General features: G+C 42.9%; 1 protein-coding gene across 2 annotated transcripts in view; it reads left to right on the forward strand.

Annotated features, from left to right (window-relative positions):
- LOC135548748 (serine/arginine repetitive matrix protein 3-like) overlaps positions 1 to 18,070 on the forward strand; it is a 147,589-nt gene that overhangs the window by 88,488 nt on the left and 41,031 nt on the right. For both annotated transcript variants that reach the window (XM_064978648.1, XM_064978649.1), the window contains exon 2: positions 2,781 to 3,082. In XM_064978648.1, coding sequence (XP_064834720.1) covers positions 2,793 to 3,082 — 290 coding nt within the window. In that variant the 5' untranslated portion in view covers positions 2,781 to 2,792. The remainder of the gene's footprint in view (positions 1 to 2,780; positions 3,083 to 18,070) is intronic.

Consider the following 18,070-nt stretch of genomic DNA (forward strand, 5'->3'; position numbering starts at 1 on the left):
AATGAACTATATTTTGGTAATCCGATCAATTGAACATATGCGGTGGTACTTAATGAATATGATGTCAGTTCGGTTGTCATCTGAGACATTCTCATCAATGATAAGATGACATAAACTCTACAGTGGAAAGTCTACATATCAGAGTTATCGGATTCACATGGAATTGTTGTTCAATTTAAATATTTGAATATGAAATTATTCGTGATGGGATGAAATGTGATTTTAGCTTCTAAAATGTGAGATTTGGGTTTTCATAAGGTAGGGCTCTGCTCAATCAGTGGCCCGCCCCTGTAAAGGGACATGGGCTATAAAACTTTTCAAACACGCCCTCCTCTTCCTTCCTATATAAAGCCTGGATGACAATATAGCCTCCTGTTCCGAGGATGTGAGGACGACAGTCTGATGTCAGAATGGTTCAGATAATAACTACAGAACAAAGCCAACATCAGTGTGAGCTTTGGTTGCGATTGGTATGAACTTTGAACTCTTATTCACTACAGAAGTGATACCTCCTAGCCGTTGAGTTAGCAACAGCAGCTGCAAACGCAGGTTAGGAAGGAACAGACAGAGTATCCCGTCTCCCACACAATGACTTTACTACAACTTATTCAATTTACCACCAGAAACATTCTTCAAAGGACAAAGGACTCGGTTGGGCAACACGGCCTTCCATCTACCACCAACCTACCGAAGCTCAGAGTAAATATTTATTGCATTTTCCTTTTCCAAATGGGCGGTAATTTAGAATGCTCAAGACACTCTATTTACGATAGCACAGCTTCGCCCTTTGTTACATTTACATTTAACATTACATTTAAGTCATTTAGCAGACGCTCTTATCCAGAGCGACTTACAAATTGGTGAATTCACCTTCTGACATCCAGTGGAACAGCCACTTTACAATAGTGCATCTAAATCATTAAGGGGGGGGGGGGGGTGGTGAGAAGGATTACTTATCCTATCCTAGGTATTCCTTGAAGAGGTGGGGTTTCAGGTGTCTCCGGAAGGTGGTGATTGACTCCGCTGTCCTGGCGTCGTGAGGGAGTTCCTCAGTCTTCCCGCTCTTTCACTCAAACCCAGCCCTTTTCTTTTGTGTAACAAGCTGTCATATCTGTTCTGCCCGCTAGGGACTTGTTCCTTTATGACGTAATTTGTAATCAAGTTATGATTTAATTATGTGTATGCGTAATTCTGTGTGATTAGTTAGGTATTTAGTAAATAAATAATTCAACCCAATTTTGTATTGCTGATTCAACTTGTTAGCCAGGGTTCGTGCAGATAACCAAGAATTTACAACTTTCAGATGAGACTGAATTAAAGATGACGATTAATATTGACTGCTATTGATGTAAAATATTACTAGGTCTTTAAGAGTTTATTCGGAAGATAACAGCTCTTTAAATATTATTTTGTGGTGCCCTGACTCTCTAGTTAATTACATTTACATGATTAGCTCAATCAGGTAATATTAGTACGGAGAAATAATTTTATAGAATAGCATGTAATATCACTTAATATGGCATAGCCAAAGACACGACATTAGCGATCCATTTTTGTTTATATTCAGTCTTTGTTGTGTGTTATACACATGTCCAAACGTACACATTGTCCGGGTGTTATAGTGTGTGTGAGTGATTTTCAATATCCTCTCACTCACTGCAGGCTAAGCCAGGGCCTGTATCCACAAAGCGTCTCAGAGCAGGAGTGCTGATCTAGGATATGTCCATGCAATCTTATTCATTATGATCTAGAAGTCAAACTTGATCCTAGAGACTTTTTGTGGATACGGGCCCAGGTCTCTACACAGTATGTCCTGAAGGGAGTCATATTTCCCCAACTTTCTCCTCTCCTCTCCTCTCCAACTCATCTATTAGGCCATACTTTGTTTATGTGACCTTGATCTACAGTGTGTGTACAATCGGTGTCACGAGACTTGTTTGTCCTACAGTATAGATCTGTCAGCTACTCTAGTGTTGACGCATGCATGGACCAGAGGCTACTGCTGCGGCTGCTGTCGGCGGCCGGTTCGGTTGGTAGTGATGCATGTCGACATGTGCCTACGATCCAAAATAACCCTGACTGTGAGTGTGTGTCTGTGTGTGAAAGAGTGTGTGTGGTGTTGCTCAGTTAAGGGAAAAATACTTCATCCTGTCCAGAGACATAACCATCAAAACTACCACAGCAGCAGCTCACTTTTCTGTGATGAGGAATACAGTACAGTATTATTTGCATGGTTGGCTTAACAGAATGTGTTATGAGGGCTCAAGAAGCCAAAAGTCTGAAACAGGTAATGACCTTGTTAGGAACGTCCAGGATCAGCCTATTGTTTGCCATCTGAGGAGACAGAGTAGTTTAGAAAAATGTGAACCTCTCGCACCTCAGGAGCATGCCATCCCAGATTCTGTTGCGCTTATAACAGGCGACCTCCGACCTCCCCCTAATCATCTCCCACCCCTTATCTTAACATACCTACATTAGCCAATGTAACAGAGTTGGAAATGCATCCTTATACAGTTGGAAATGCAAATAAATGCATTTGTGTAAAATGTAAACTTAAAATATATGCCAGGTAAACAATTGAACTGGTCCCACTAAACCCCCCGTCTCTCTCTCTCTTGCTCTCCCTCTCTCTCTATCTATCTATCTATCTATCTATCTATCTATCTATCTATCTATCTATCTATCTATCTATCTATCTATCTAATCTTTCTTTCTCCATCTCTCTCACTATCTCTCTATATCTCTCTCCTCTGTCTCTCCTCCTCTGTCTGTTTCTACAGAGCGTTGTGGCCATGTACAATGGGGCGAGGGTGCCTTCCCCCCAGGACAGTGTCAACGGTGTGCCCCCTGCTGCCGTGAACCTGGCAGGAACAGATGCGGGGTCAGGCGTGTCAGCGTCAGTGCCCACCCCGGCCGTGCAGCCCAAGCCAGAAGAAGAGGAGGGGCCTGAGGTGGAAGAGGAGGAGCCCAGACCAGAGCCTGTCCTGGTGAAGAAGGCCCATAGGGAGATCCTAGACCACGAAAGGAAGAGGAGGGTGGAGCTGAAGTGCATGGAGCTGCAGGAGATGATGGAGGAACAAGGGTGAGTTAAGTTTAGTTAAGTTACAATACACACTGGGTTTACATTTGGAGGGATACACCCTTGTTTGGATGGTCTCTCATGTAGACACACGCTAGAATAGTTTGGTGGATGCACAGCATAGGTTATGCCTTGGTTATTGAAGATTTTTTACATGGACAGGAATACACACAGCAATTTTTACATGCTCACTTCAGGTTACACGATGAATTAGATTCCTGATAACAATGAGACATCAAGATGCTCTAGCATGGAGAGAGAGAAACCAAATATACCAAACAGACAGAGCCTTCAGGTTCTACCCTTTAATAATGATCTGTCGCGCAGCATTTGATGCACATTACCATTCTAATCGAACATCTCTGCACTTAAAGAAAATTACAACACAGCACTTCTTGCCTCCAGTCAGTAATGGCTGCCAGTCAGCCTGAGCCAGAGAGCTCTGAGAGTCATTGGAAGACACAGCCACTCTCATTAGCATGTTATCACTCCTCCAGAGCTAAATGAGAGAGAGCCTTAGCGATACACTAACAGCTAGGAGGCTGGCACTACACTATCTACACTACTACCATGGTGGATTTGTGTGGTGACTGGCATCTGCTCTAATCCTCCTAAGGCTCTGGCTGGCTGGCTGGCTGGCTGGGTGTGCGTGCGTGTGTGTGCGTGTGTGTGCGTGCGTGTGTGTGTGTGTGCATGTAAACAGGCCTTCAAGGCAGATACTTCAGGCTAGCAGACCAGCCTCATGGAGGGTACACTAAACAGGTGTTTCAGGGACAGGCATACTTCTCCAGTCTAGCTGTGACCGTCCTTAATAAAGTGTAGTGTGACCTTGTGTCTGGCTGTGAGGCGTGAACAGAGTTATCCTCTGAGATGACTGCACTGTACACAGCCCTGGTGGAACTCACAGAGGCTTCACACTTCACATTGTCGTGTCCCAGTTAGCATCAGTGGTGTATGTTTGAATTGCAGGATAGGATAAGCATGTTCGCTAGTACTGCCAAACAGCATTTCTAACAGAAATTGGATCATCATGCCTGCAGGAAACAGTGTAACTGTACGCTGAGTGTACAAAACATTAGGAACACCTTCCAAGTACTTAGTTGCACCCCCCCTTTTGCCCTCAGAACAGCCTCAATTCATTGGGGCATGGACTCTACAAGGTGTCAAAAACATTCCACAGGGATGCTGGTCCATGTTGACTCCAATGCTTCCCACAGTTGCTTCAAGTTGGCTGGATGTCCTTTGGGTGGTGAACCATTCTTGATACACATGGGAAACTGTTGAGCATGAAAAACCCAGCAGCTTTGCAGTTCTTGACACAAATCAGTGCGACTGGCACCTACTACCATACCCTGTTCAAAGGCACTTTAATCTTTTGTCTTTCCCGTTCACCCTCTGGATGGCACACATACACAATTCATGTCTCAGTTGTCTCAAGGCTTAGAAATCCTTCTTTAACCTGCCTCCTCCCCTTCATTTACACTGATTGAAGTGGATTTAACAAGGGACATCAATAAGGGATCATAGCTTTCACCTGGATTCACCTGGTCAGTCTCTTTCATGGAAAGAGTAGGTGTTCTTAATGTTTTGTACACTCATTGTATATTCTCTGGCAGCTGTTTTCCAGTGTGTAGAAGGGTCATTCAAACTGTCATTTAGGGGAGTCACAGTGAATATATTGGGTAACATGAGATGCCTAACTGTCACGGGGTTTTGAAGGGTTTTGAATTGCAACCCCCTTCCTCCAGAGCAATGAACTAATCCATGGCTCCTGCCTGGGGGTCTAGGATAAGTAGGGTTGGTTGCGTCTTAGCAACATTATCATATGTGCCTCTGCCTGGAACCCTATTTGCTCTCCTTTTAGCCCCCCATCCATACCCAACAGTAAGCAGCCAATCTTCCTCCCTCCCAGCCCTCCCTCTCAAGTGAGTAGCCATGCTGGAACCTGGCCTCAGCCTCATTAGGACTGATAGTTAATGGCGGCTGGAAGGCCATGCCTGGCTGGGCCAGATTGATGTGGCTGATAGGGAGCTGGCTGCCTGGATGTCAGCAGCAGAGGATAGGAGAGCGGCACCACTGCCATCTGTCAGACAGGGAAGGGCCCACTCTCTCTGGGCTCCAGGCGGTCCTCTCCAGGCTCTGGACTAATTGCCTCTGGTTTGGTAAATGGGCCATATGTCCAATGGTGAGCCCCAGTGACAGCTATTATAAAGTAGAATCCCCTGACTACCAGTTTGTTTGTTAAGTACGATAGAGCCACGTGTTTTTATCCCAGCCCTCCATATTCCTCCACATTCAAACAAGGCCACTTTAAATGAAAAAAGAGTGGGAGGGATAGGGGAGGAGGGGATAAATGGATGTAGAGAGGGATGAAGTAGAGGGAGACAGAGAGGGAGAGGAGCACAGGGCTCAGGCATTAGAAGCAATTAAAATGGTGTCAGGAGTCTGTTTTCATCTGCTAGTGGATTAAAGCCAGCGGGTCACCCTCTAACCTCCTAAACACACACACACACACACACACACACACACACACACACACACACACAAACACACACACACACACACACACACACACACACTGGCACACTCCAAGGCCATGGTCAGGGATTAGAATAAAGTGACAGGTTGTATACCAACCCCCCTCTAACAGCGCCCCCATCATCAGTGCAACTTCCCTACCATCCCCCTCTCGCCCTCCCTCCCCATCCAGGATGTATTAAATCAGTGGATTAATAGTTTGTTGTGTGTTATAGCCTCACAGCATCACCCTGGGAGCCAATTAGAACAGCCAGTCAATTAAAGGAGCCTGCTCATTAAGCTATCTGAAGCCTGCCAGCCTCCCCCATTTACTGGTACTAAAGGCTTAACGCATGTTTCGGTCCGGCTGATGCCTAGCCGAACGAGTGTGCTCGCGTAGCTTTGATCTTAGCTTCACGGGAAAAACAAGAAAAAAGCGTCAATAGTAGAGTTTCACACAGTACATAGCCAGTATACACTTCCTCAAAATAGTCCGAGATCTTAGTTGCGCAATTCTGCATCTAACTAGGATGTTTCGAGCAGTATTTCTCAAGGTAAAATTTTAGCATTAAAACACTTCATTGAAGAATCCCTACTGTTGACCAATCTGTTGACCAATCACCAACGAAGGGACTTGCCTCAACATGAACACACACAAAAAAACCTTGCAGAAGGCCAAAACAAATAAAAACATTCCAAAATGTCATCATAATATACAGTACCAGTCAAAAGTTTGGACTCAAATCAAATCAAGTTTTATTATTTGCATGCGCCGAATACAGTGAAATTCTTACTTACAAGCCCTTAACCAACAGTGCAGTTAAACTTTGGTTGAGCTGTGCGATTAGCATGAGGTTGTACGTAACAAGAATATTTCCCAGAACATAGACATATCTGATATTGGCAGAAAGCTTAAATTCTTGTTAAACTGCACTTTCCAATTTACAGTAGCTATTACAGTGAAAAAATACCATGCTCTTGTTTGAGGAGAGTGCACAGTTTTTAACATGAAAAGTTACTAATTAACCAATTAGGCACATTTGGACAGTCTTGATACATTTTTAACATATATGCAATGCTTCATTGGATCAGTCTAAGACTTTGCACATACACTTCTGCCATCTAGTGGCCAAAATCTAAATTGCACCTGGCCTGGAATAATACATTATGGCCTTTCTCTTGCATTTCAAAGATGATAGTACAAAAAAAGGTTATTTGGGTATGACATTTTAGGTGAAATATAAAAAATTGAAGGGACCGATCCTTAAGAGTTACCCCCCCCCCTCCAAAAACAAATAACCAATCTAAAATATAAAGAATTGGCAAAAATATAAAATACTTACCCTATTTATTTATTTTCACTATTCTCTACATTGTAGAATAGTACTGAAGACATCAAAACTATGAAATAACACAAATGGAATCATGTAGTAACCAAAAAACTGTTAAAACAAATCTAAATATATTTTATATTTGTGATTCTTCAAAGTAGCCACCCTTTGCCTTGAACAGTTGATGTTGAAATTGGTCTGTTACTTGAACTCTGGGAAACATTTATTTGGGCTGCAATCTGAGGTGCAGTTAACTCTGATGAACTTTTCCTCTGCAACAAAGGTAACTCTGGGTCTTCCTTTCCTGTGGCAGTCCTCATGAGAGCCAGGTTCATCATCGCTGTTGATGGTTTTTGCAACTTCACTTTAAAAAACGTTCAAAGTTCTTGAAATTTTGCAGATTGACTGACCTTCATGTCTTAAGGCACATGAAAGTTACCATGTTCCCGAAGACATTTCTGCCAAAAACCGCATTTTGCTAAAAAAAACATGTAAAACGTTCAAATGGCTCTCCTGTGCAGTCGTGACTTGCGACATATGCATAGTGGGGCGGCAGGGTAGTGGTTAGAGCGTTGGACTAGTAAAAGGAAGGTTGCGAGTTCAAACCCCCGAACTGACAAGGTACAAATCTGTCGTTCTGCCCATGAACAGGCAGTTAACCCACTGTTCCCAGGCCGTTCTTAACTGTTTGTTTAAATAAAGGTAATAAAAATAAAATTGTTTCCTGAAATGGGACACATATTCTCAGATTACCCTCTCGATCTGGTTGGTCTGAGGATGGTAGGCCATGGTCAGTTCGGCAACAATACCTCAGTAGGTACACAGCTCTCTGTAGATTCATGAGATGAACCTCGTCAGAGAGAAGATGATCTGGAATTCCAAATCGGGTAAAGATCTCCCTTCGCAGAATGAGATCAGCAGTTCATCTCAGGAATCTACAAAGAGCTATGTACCTACTGGGATGTAGTTGACAAACTGACCACGGCCAACCATCCTCAGACCAACCTTACCTAGAGGGTATAACCGCACCCTGAAGGCGATGAATGCTTAATTCGTGTGGGATCAGCACACAAGTCAGAATCATCTTCCAGAGTTCCACTTTGCGCTGAACTCTGCTGTCCAGGAGACTTCCGGGGTCACTCACTCCAAACTAAACCTGGGAAGACCACTGAAAGGCCGATGGACAGATACTTGCAAAGTTACAACGTTTCACCTGACTGCTCTACCTTTGATGCAGGCCACTACCACCATACCTTGCTAGCCAGAGTGGAGGCCAACAGAATCAAAGCCAAGCAGTGAGTGGTCTCGTCTTCTGTCAAAGGTGGCCAAACAGTTCACTGCAAAGCTGGCTTTGAGATGGAAATTCTCTGGAGAACACTGGGGAAGATGTTCGGATGGTACATACTGTTGATCTAAAGCCCTGCTACCCTATGGCAGAAGAGCTGGATTGCAGGCAAAAGCAACACCGGCAGGAACTCTTCTCGGAGGACTCTGATGAGTACTTCCCTGGTTTTGCTTAGTATGAACCTAGCCTACCAAAGCCTGCATCCTCTCCGTTTCTACAGGCATTGTTTTTTCATGGGGGGAGGAGTGTGGTAAAATCCTGGACGGAGCCTAAGTGCGCTGCCACTTTAAGAGTGCACCGTCTGTCAGGACGGAGTAAGTAAATATGGTTCTCCTTAATGGGTGTGAGAGTTCTTGGTCAGCATGACAGTTTTCAATGAGTGCGCAACCAGTTGCAGAAGCCTTGGTCATTTTCAGAGTGCTTAGATTATAAAAGTTTTGTGTTTGATCGCCTGTGTTATCGCTCTACTCCTGAAGTGTTTGGAACCTGTTGTGGCCATTCAAACCTTAATCTCTTGGATTACTAGCAACATTGTTGTGAAGCTTTGTCAAACAAACAAATGAAAATGGGAGTCCTGGAGTTGGCCTACAACAACTAAGACCCTCGCCCCCTTCTCTTCTTCTCCTTCTCTTCTCCTTCCCTTCTCCATCTCCTGTTCTCTGACTTTGGAACATTTAAAGGCCTTGTTTTGTTTTGGCATACAAATACACCCCCCCCCCACACACACACACACACTTACACACACACACATTCATGCACCAACTCACTCTTCACTCTGTGAATGAATACAGATGATTGCAAATATCTAATATTGATAACTGGGTTCTTTATTGTCTGTTACCTCTATGAAATTGCCTCAGAGTTGCTCTAATCATTAATATTGTATAAGATATCATTGGTTGGTTTACCCCGTGTTGTGACTTGTGTTTATATTGTGTGTCTTATCCATTCTCTCCACTGGCTATCTGGTAAACAGGCTACACTCGAGGCAGTATCTTCTGCTGATGTGTGTGGGTCTGGTAGCAGTACTCTCTCTATCCTACTCTTTTCACATCGGCAGTGTAAATACCTGCCTGGCGCCCGAACAAAAATCTGTTTCTTTATCCCTCTCTAACAACTATGCCACAACACTGACTTATACTCAACCAAAGTTCTACTCCCTATAGCAGTGTGTGTTGGGGTATATATACAGTGCCTATTCTTATTCTACACTCTGTTGTGTTACAGCCTGAATTCAAAATGGATGGCTTTTTTTCCCCTCTCACCCAGCTACACAAAATACCCATAATGACAAAGTGAAAACACAGAAATATTAAACACAGAAGTATGTAATATACATAAGTATTCACCTTCCTGGGTAAGTCTCTAAGGGCTTTGCACACCTGGATTGTACAATATTTGCACATCATTATTTTTTTAATTCTTCAAGCTTTGTGCATTTGGTTGTTGATCATTCCTAGAGAGCCATTTTCAAGTCTTGCTATAGATGTTCAAGCCAATATTAAGTCAAAACTGTAACTATGCCACTCAGAAACATTCAATTTCGTCTTGGTAAGCCACTGCAGTATATATTTGGCATTGTATTTTAGGTTATTGTCCTGGTGAAAGGTGAATTTGTCTCCCAGTGTCTGTTGGAAAGCAGACAGCACCAGGTTTTCCTCTAGGATTTTGCCTGTGCTTAGCTCAACAGATAATTGTACTTACAGATAATTGTATGTGGGTTCTTTTTCACCTTTATTTAACCAGGTAGGCTAGTTGAGAACAAGTTCTCAGTTACAACTGCGACCTGGCCAAGATAAAGCAAAGCAGTGCGACACAACAAACAACACAGAGTTACACATGGAATAAACAAACATACAGTCAATAATACAACAGAGAAAGTCTATATACAGTGTGTGCAAATGAGGTAGGATAAGGGGGGTAAGGCAATAAATAGCCCGCCATCGTGGCGAAATTATTACAGTATGGCAAATTAAACACTGGGGTGATAGATGTGCAGAAGCGGTACTGGGGTGCAAAGGAGCAAAATAAATAACAATATGGTAATGAGGTAGTTGGATGGGCTATTTACGGATGGGCTATGTACAGGTGTAGTGATCTGTGAGCTACTCTGACAGCTGGTGCTTAAAGCTAGTGAGGGAGATATGAGTCTCCAGCTTCAGTGATTTTTGCAGTTCGTTCCGGTCATTGGCAGCAGAGAACTGGAAGGAAAGGTGGTCGAAGGAGGAATTGGCATTGGGGGTGACCAGTGAAATATACCTGTAGGGTACAGAGATGAGGTAGTCATTAAACAATCCTGTTAAACAATATTATTGCACACAGAGTCCATGCAACTTATTATATTATTATCAGGAGCGGCAGGTAGCCTAGTGGTTAGAGCGTTACATCAAATCCCCAAGCTGACAAGGTACAAATCTGTTGTTCTGCCACTGAACAAGGTAGTTAACCCACAGTTCCCTAGTAGGCCGTCATTGTAAATAAGGATTTGTTCTTAACTGACTTTCCTAAATATATTGTTAAATGAAAAAATATATATGTGTTCTTAAGCACATTTGTACTCATGATCTTATTTAGGTTTGCCATAACAAAGGGCATACTTTTTTACTTAATTTTTTATACATTTGTAAAAAAAAAAAAAAAAAAAAAAAATCTATAAACATAATTCCATTTTGACAATATAGGCCATGGACATTTTTAAATTCAGGATGTAACACAGCAAAATATGGAAAAAGTCAAGGGCTGTTAATACTTTCTGAAGGCACTGTATGCTAATATCATAGTACAATGACTCCACCAAAATGCCACTAGCAGTGCAAAGTAGCAGTGTGTTGTGGAGAGTTATTCCAGGAAGTAATTGAGCTGTAATGAACGTTGCATGATTAGTCACTGTGGAGTGCCCCAGCCTTTCCTCTGTCCTATTAATGGGGGACGTAAACGAACAAGGACACACTACCTCACCTAGTTAAAACTACGCTACATACTGCTGACTGAACTCTGGCTTGGCTAGGTCCTTCATCCACAAAGACCTACAGCATCACCCACTTACTTAGTTAACACTCGCCTTTCACAACGCCACGCTCACTTAGTTAAAGCTACACACTGCTGTATGCTGGCTGAACTGAGGCCTGTTTAGCTCCTCCATCCACAACACACTGATGGGTGATTTTAGAAAAGCTGTGATAAGACTGAAGAAAGTGGTCCTTTCACCTCCCTGGCCTCCTCAGGAAGATGAGAGTATTTGCACCCGGAGCTTCAGGGAAATGGTATTTGTTGTGTAAAGTAGGATTATACACAGACATGGACAAACACGCATACACTCTTTGAAAAAAAGGTGCTGTCTAGAACCTAAAACAGTTCTTTGGCTGTCCCCATAGGAAAACCCTTTGAAGAACCCTTTTGGTTCCAGGTAGAAACCCTTTGGGTTCCATTTAAAAACCCTTTCCACAGAGGGTTCGACATGGAACACAAAATAGTTATACCTGGAACCAAAAAGGGTTCTCCTATGGGGACAGCCAAAGAATAATTTTGGAAAAGGACACACAAGGATACACATGGGATATTTGCAAACACCTTTAATCCGTATAAAGCCATCATATTGCAAAGCCAATTTCATTACAGGAGTGTAGGCTATAGATTGTGTGCTTCATATTCAGAAACTCATGATATTATATTCACTTTTTGGGGTACCTGGGATTGAATTTGACTTTCTCCCCAACACCTCCTCCAGCAGAGTTTTATCTCCTGACCTAGGTTCAAATACATGTGTATTTGGTTATTTGTATTTGAGATACTTATTTTCTGTGTATTTGAGTAATTTCAAATAATGTGGCCCGGATTGTTTTATAATTTCCTAGAAATATCATACTATTTGAAACTATTTTCAAAAACGTATTTCCAAATACATTATTTCAAATATCAAAACGACCTGGGTTGAAAAACATGCAGTATTGAAATATTTGTATTTGAAAATATGAGTATATAGCCAGTACTGTCCAAGTGTATTTCCAAATATATTCCAATATTCAACTACTTGTTGAAGTATTATAATTATATCCAATTATATTATATATATATTCAACTACACAAAAAATATTATAATAATAATACTTACATCCAAATGTCTTTTGAAAGTAATTTAAATACCCTACATAGTATTTGAACCCAGGACTCTTAAGTCACTTAACATCCTGATACCTTATAAGGTTTACTTTAGTGTAGAAAAGAGAGGGGTGTTTACGCCTTGATCAGACAGACATCGTCATTGCATCAATAATAAATTCAGCAGTCAAACTTTTTTCATTATGCAGTCCATATTTTTTTATGGATGAATGTTTTATGGACCTTTTGCTACTATTTCTGTCAAGTCTACGCATACATTTTAATCCAACGTATGCACCACACAGAACACAGAATGCACTGCAACTGCCTCTGCAATGCAATGCTGCAAGGCAAACGCAGCTTTCCATTGGAAATGAATATACAGTTGAGCCGTCGGCTCCTAGCTGGCCGACGGCACTGGCGGCTCCTGGCTGACCAGAGGCTCTGGCGGCTCCTGCCTGACCGGTGGCTCTGGTGGCTCCTGGCTGACTGGCGGCTCTGGCGGCTCAGGACAGACTGGCGGCTCAGGACAGACGGGAGACTCTGGTGGCTCAGGACAGACGGGAGATTCTGGCGGCTCATTACAGATGGGAGACTCTGGCGGCTCAGGACAGACAGTAGACTCTGACAGCGCTGGGCAGGCGGGAGACTCTGACAGAGCTGGGCAGGCGGGAGACTCTGACAGAGCTGGGCAGGCGGGAGACTCTGACAGCGCTGGGCAGGCGGGAGACTCTGGCGGCTCAGGACAGACAGGAGACCGACAGCGCTGGAGAGGAGGAAGGCTCTGGCAGCGCTGGACAGGCGGGAGCACCTGTAGGCAGAAGACGGAGAGACAGCCTGGTGCGGGGGGCTGCCACCGGAGGGCTGGTGCGTGGAGGTGGCACCGGATAGACCGGACCGTGCAGGCGCACTGGAGCTCTTGAGCACCGAGCCTGCCTAACCTTACCTGGTTGAATGCTCCCCGTAGCCAGGCCAGTGCGGACCAAAGCGCAGTGTGGTTATTGTTCATCTTTTTAATAAGAAACTGAACACTATGAAAAATACAAAAACAACAAAGTGACAACCGAAACAGTTCTATCTGGTGCAGACACACAAAAACTGAAAATAACCACACCAACTCACGCCCTGACCATACTAAATAAAGACAAAACAAAGGAATAAAGGTCAGAACGTGACACCCAGTGGGTCAGAAGTTTACATACACTCAATTAGTATTTGGTAACATTGCCTTTAAATTGTTTAACTTGGGTCAAATGTTTTGGGTAGCCTTCCACAAGCTTCCCACAATAAATTGGGTGAATTGTGTCCCATTCCTCCTGACAGAGCTGGTGTAACTGAGTCAGGTTTGTAGGCCTCCTTGCTCGCACATGCTTTTTCAGTTCTGCCCACATATTTTCTATGGAATTGAGGTCAGGGCTTTGTGATGGCCACTCCAATACCTTGACTTTGTTGTCCTTAAGCCATTTTGCCAGAACTTTGGAAGTATGCTTGGGGTCATCGTCCATTTGGAAGACCCATTTGCGTCCAAGCTTTCACTTCCTGACTGATAACTTGAGATGTTGCTTCAATATATCCACATCATTTTCTTTCCTCATGGTGCCATCTATTTTGTAAAGTGCACCAGTCCCTCCTGCAGCAAAGCACCCCCACAACATGATGCTGCCACCCTCGTGCTTCACGGTTGGGATGGTGTTCTTCTCCCCTGCCCCGCAAAAAACGCTGAGGACACCATGGCATTAGCTATCGCTGAACACTGTTAGCCTCCCCCTTTTTCCTCCAAACATAATGATGGTCATTATGGCCAAACAGTTCTATTTTTGTTTCATCAGACCAGAGGACATTTCTCCAAAAAGTACAATCTTTGTCCCTATGTGCAGTTGCAAACCGTGTCTGGCATTTTTATGGAGGTTTTGGAGCAGTGGCTTCTTCCTTGCTGAGCGGCCTTTCAGGTTATGTTGATATAGGACTCGTTTTACTGTGGATACTTTTGTACCTGTTTCCTTCAGCAACTTCACAAGGTCCTTTGCTGTTGTTCTGGGATTGATTTTCACCAAAGTATGTTTCATCTCTAGGAGACAGAACGCGTCTTCTTCCTGAGCGGTATGATGGCTGCGTGGTCCCATGGTGTATATACTTGCGTACTATTCTTTGTACAGATTAACGTGGTACCTTCAGTCATTGCTCCCAAGGATGAACCAGACTTGTGGTGATCTACAGTGTTTTTTCTGAGGTCTTGGCTGATTTCTTTTGATTTTCCCATGATGTCAAGCAAAGAGGCACTGAGTTTGAAGGTAGGCCTTGAAATACATCCACAGGTACACCTCCAATTGACTCAAATTATGTCAATTAGCCTAACAGAAGTTTCTAAAGCCATGACATCATTTTCTGGACTTTTCCAAGCTTTTTATAGGCACGGTCAACTTAGTGTATGTAAACTTCTGACCCACTGTAATTGTGATGCAGTGAATTATAATTGAAATAATCTGTCTGTAAACAATTGTTGGAAAAATGACTTATGTCATGCACAAAGTAAATGTCCTAACCGACTTGCCAAAACTATAGTTTGTTAACAATATATTTGTAGAGTGGTTGAAAAACGAGTTTTAATGACTCCAACCTGAGTGTGTGTAAACTTCCGACTTCAACTGTACTTCTGGTGTACCAAAATGCAACGATGCTGTCGGTCTGATCGAGGTGTTAGAGACAGACAGGACGAAATAGAAAAACCAAGTGAGGAATGTAGCAAGGAAGTCTTATTAAAAGAGGAGACGGTGGTCTAGCTACTATCACGAAGTTGTATTGGGACCACGCAGCCAAAGATCTTTCTCATTAGTCTTCTGAGGAGAGTGTTTTCCACAGCCAAGTAGGGACAAGCTCTTTATGAAGTCTGAAGGGATTAATCCCCACCAGGCAGGAGCAGGAGGGATTTATCAGGCTAAGAGCAAATGCCCCTCTTATTCAATGTCACCAAGTTCAGCACTAGCCTGAGACCCAGACCTGTTTGCTATGTCTTGCCAACGTCACATGACAATGACATCAAATGAGCTGGCAAGACAGCACAAACACAACTGGGACTCAGGCTATAGTTGCCTGCCCTACGTGAATCTGACTTGAATCTGCTTTGGACCATCTAGCCACCCTGTTTATTCCGCCAAATGTTGTCTCTATTGGTCAAGGTCTTAGTGAGGATGAGTAATCTAGAAAGAGAGGCAGAGAATTGGTGCACTGTCATGTCATCCGCGGATCTGCTTATTCTCCTAGAGCTGCTGCCGTGTGGGAGATGTAAGAGGGTAGCTTTGTGAAGAAATTTAGTAGTCTCCTCTCTCCACACACCTCTCTCTCTGCTCTCTCTCTTTCCATCTTCCACCCGCTCTCTCTGCCTGCAACTTTATAATTTGTTATTCAATTAAATTCCTGATTGAAATTTTCTCCTCCACATGAGAGTTGAACCATTTCATTATGAAGTTGTTGCTGGTCTTTTAATTTGGTCTCTGAAATTGAAATCAATTTCTCTACCCCTCTTCACCAAACCCAAAGCCACTCAATCTTACTAACTGCATCATATTGGCATAAACTTATTGCACAAATATTGATGGCCACTGCCTTTGTCCGACATGTGCTACGGCTGCACCTGGGGATGTGAGTTGAGACGGTGTAAGAACAGTCTCTCTCTAGCCCAGAGACATAAGCTGTGTTCGAATACACATACTAACATACTGTATTCTACATACTTAATGAGTATATACTGCATGCTATATACTATTAGTTAATTTTAGTAAACTACAAACAAACTATGCTTTCAGTTGAGTGTACAAGCTCTTCACATGACTACCGGAAGTTGATGCTGTTGCTATGCAACTTCTTGGTAGCTAGTTAGTTAGCATAACAAATTACTCGTTAGACATTTTACGACTCGAGGTGTGTTCTTTAAATTCAGTCTGGAGTGCGCTTGTAAATACAGAGCGTTTTGCTCTTGGAGCGTACACTGGAATCTCGGGCCGAGGAGTAGGGTTGATTTGAGCGTTCTGACCTTACAACGGCAGTCAAGCACCTAAGCTAATGTTGGCTAGCTTGCTAGCTACTTCCAGACACAAATGGGACCACGCTGACCATTTTGCTCGCCCTCGAAGAGCTGGTTAGGCTATTCTCATGTTATCCAGAGCGTTGGTGACTGTAACTGTGCTGCTGGAAACAATTTAATTACGCTTTTTTGCCGACGTTTACTGACACCGGCCATATTCAATGGGTGTTGAGCGCTCATAAATTCATCATTCTGCTCTCTGGTACACTTAGACGAGAGTCCTCTGAAATCTGAAATCGGAGTAGATAGCACCCGACTGTCCATTGAGAACGCACAATGTCTATACCATTTAGCTAGGCTAAGAATGACGGGAATAGTCAAGTCAATAAATTTGGGTGGGTAGTTAGTTAGCCTATAGTTATTATACTGGCAAGTTTGACGTTTAAGGAGCCAACTAATGTTAGGTAGCTAGCTAACGACATACCGGTTCACACTGCTGTAATGATACGCTATGTGTTTCGTAAGGACAGCGTAGCTAACAAATTGTCAGGCACTATAACGTGTAAGGTAACTTATTTTAAAAGTCATTACTTTATTACATTGCTTAACATTTCTCATACTTAGTTAAAGTAATGAATTTGTATCCGCTCTCGTTGTAATTCGACTGCATATTTTCCGCCATCTTCTTCAAATCTGGAAACGATGTGAAGCCACGCCTATTTCCTGAAGAATTACATTACGGACCCAAAAGTACGGAAATAGTGTCCTCTACGTGTATACTTCATATTTTGTCGAATTTAGTACGACATCGGGGAACTTTTTGCATACTATATCCATACTATGACCAATAAGCATACTGTAATACTCAATTGACATCACAAATAGTATGGTTACTGCGGTTAGTATGAGTATTTGAACAAAAAATATGTGTATCACTTCGCTTTGACAACACTGACCTTGTCATTCATGCCATTAAAACATTTTGAATTTGATTTCCCTGAGCCCCTAGCTAATGGAGACTTTCTTTCTCTCTCTGTTTCTCTTTCTCTCTCTAGCTTCTGTCTAATTACTTCAATCAGGCTGTTTAATCGAGGTGATTTGTCAGGGCTGGGCTGGCGGGACAGGAACAGGGAGCCAGTCTGTCTGATATACTGTATGCCCCAGTCAGTCATGGTAACTGTGTATGTTGAGGGCAATGGGGCTGGCAAAATGGCCCTCAACTCATCTAGCGTATCTATCGCTGCTGACTCTCTGTTCTCTAATGTATGGACACACACACTCGCACATACACACAATCCACACTCAGTTTAACATACATTAATTTAAACAGGTGTGTGTGTGTGTGCGTGTGTGTGTCTGTGTGTCAATCAGTGACATTTAACCCCCACAACAGCACTAATTAACAGACAGAATCAGAGATGTGAAGTTTGGATGCTAGTCCACTAATAGCCCCTGAAGAAAAGCTCAATACATCACCATTTATGCACATTGATTTTGAGTTTAGAATAGATTTTACCACTCTAATGCAACTCAAAAAGAAATCTTGCATCTGAGAGACCCAGAAAGGACAGATTTTGTTGTGTTACGGAACTGAATAATGAATCATTCCCGTAGCTATTTGTCTGTGAATGGGCTCTAGTTTACCATGAATACATTTAGATCACCCTTTTTTAGAAAAG

Source organism: Oncorhynchus masou, chromosome 11, assembly GCF_036934945.1.
Source record: "Oncorhynchus masou masou isolate Uvic2021 chromosome 11, UVic_Omas_1.1, whole genome shotgun sequence".
In the NCBI taxonomy this organism is placed as follows: domain Eukaryota; kingdom Metazoa; phylum Chordata; class Actinopteri; order Salmoniformes; family Salmonidae; genus Oncorhynchus; species Oncorhynchus masou.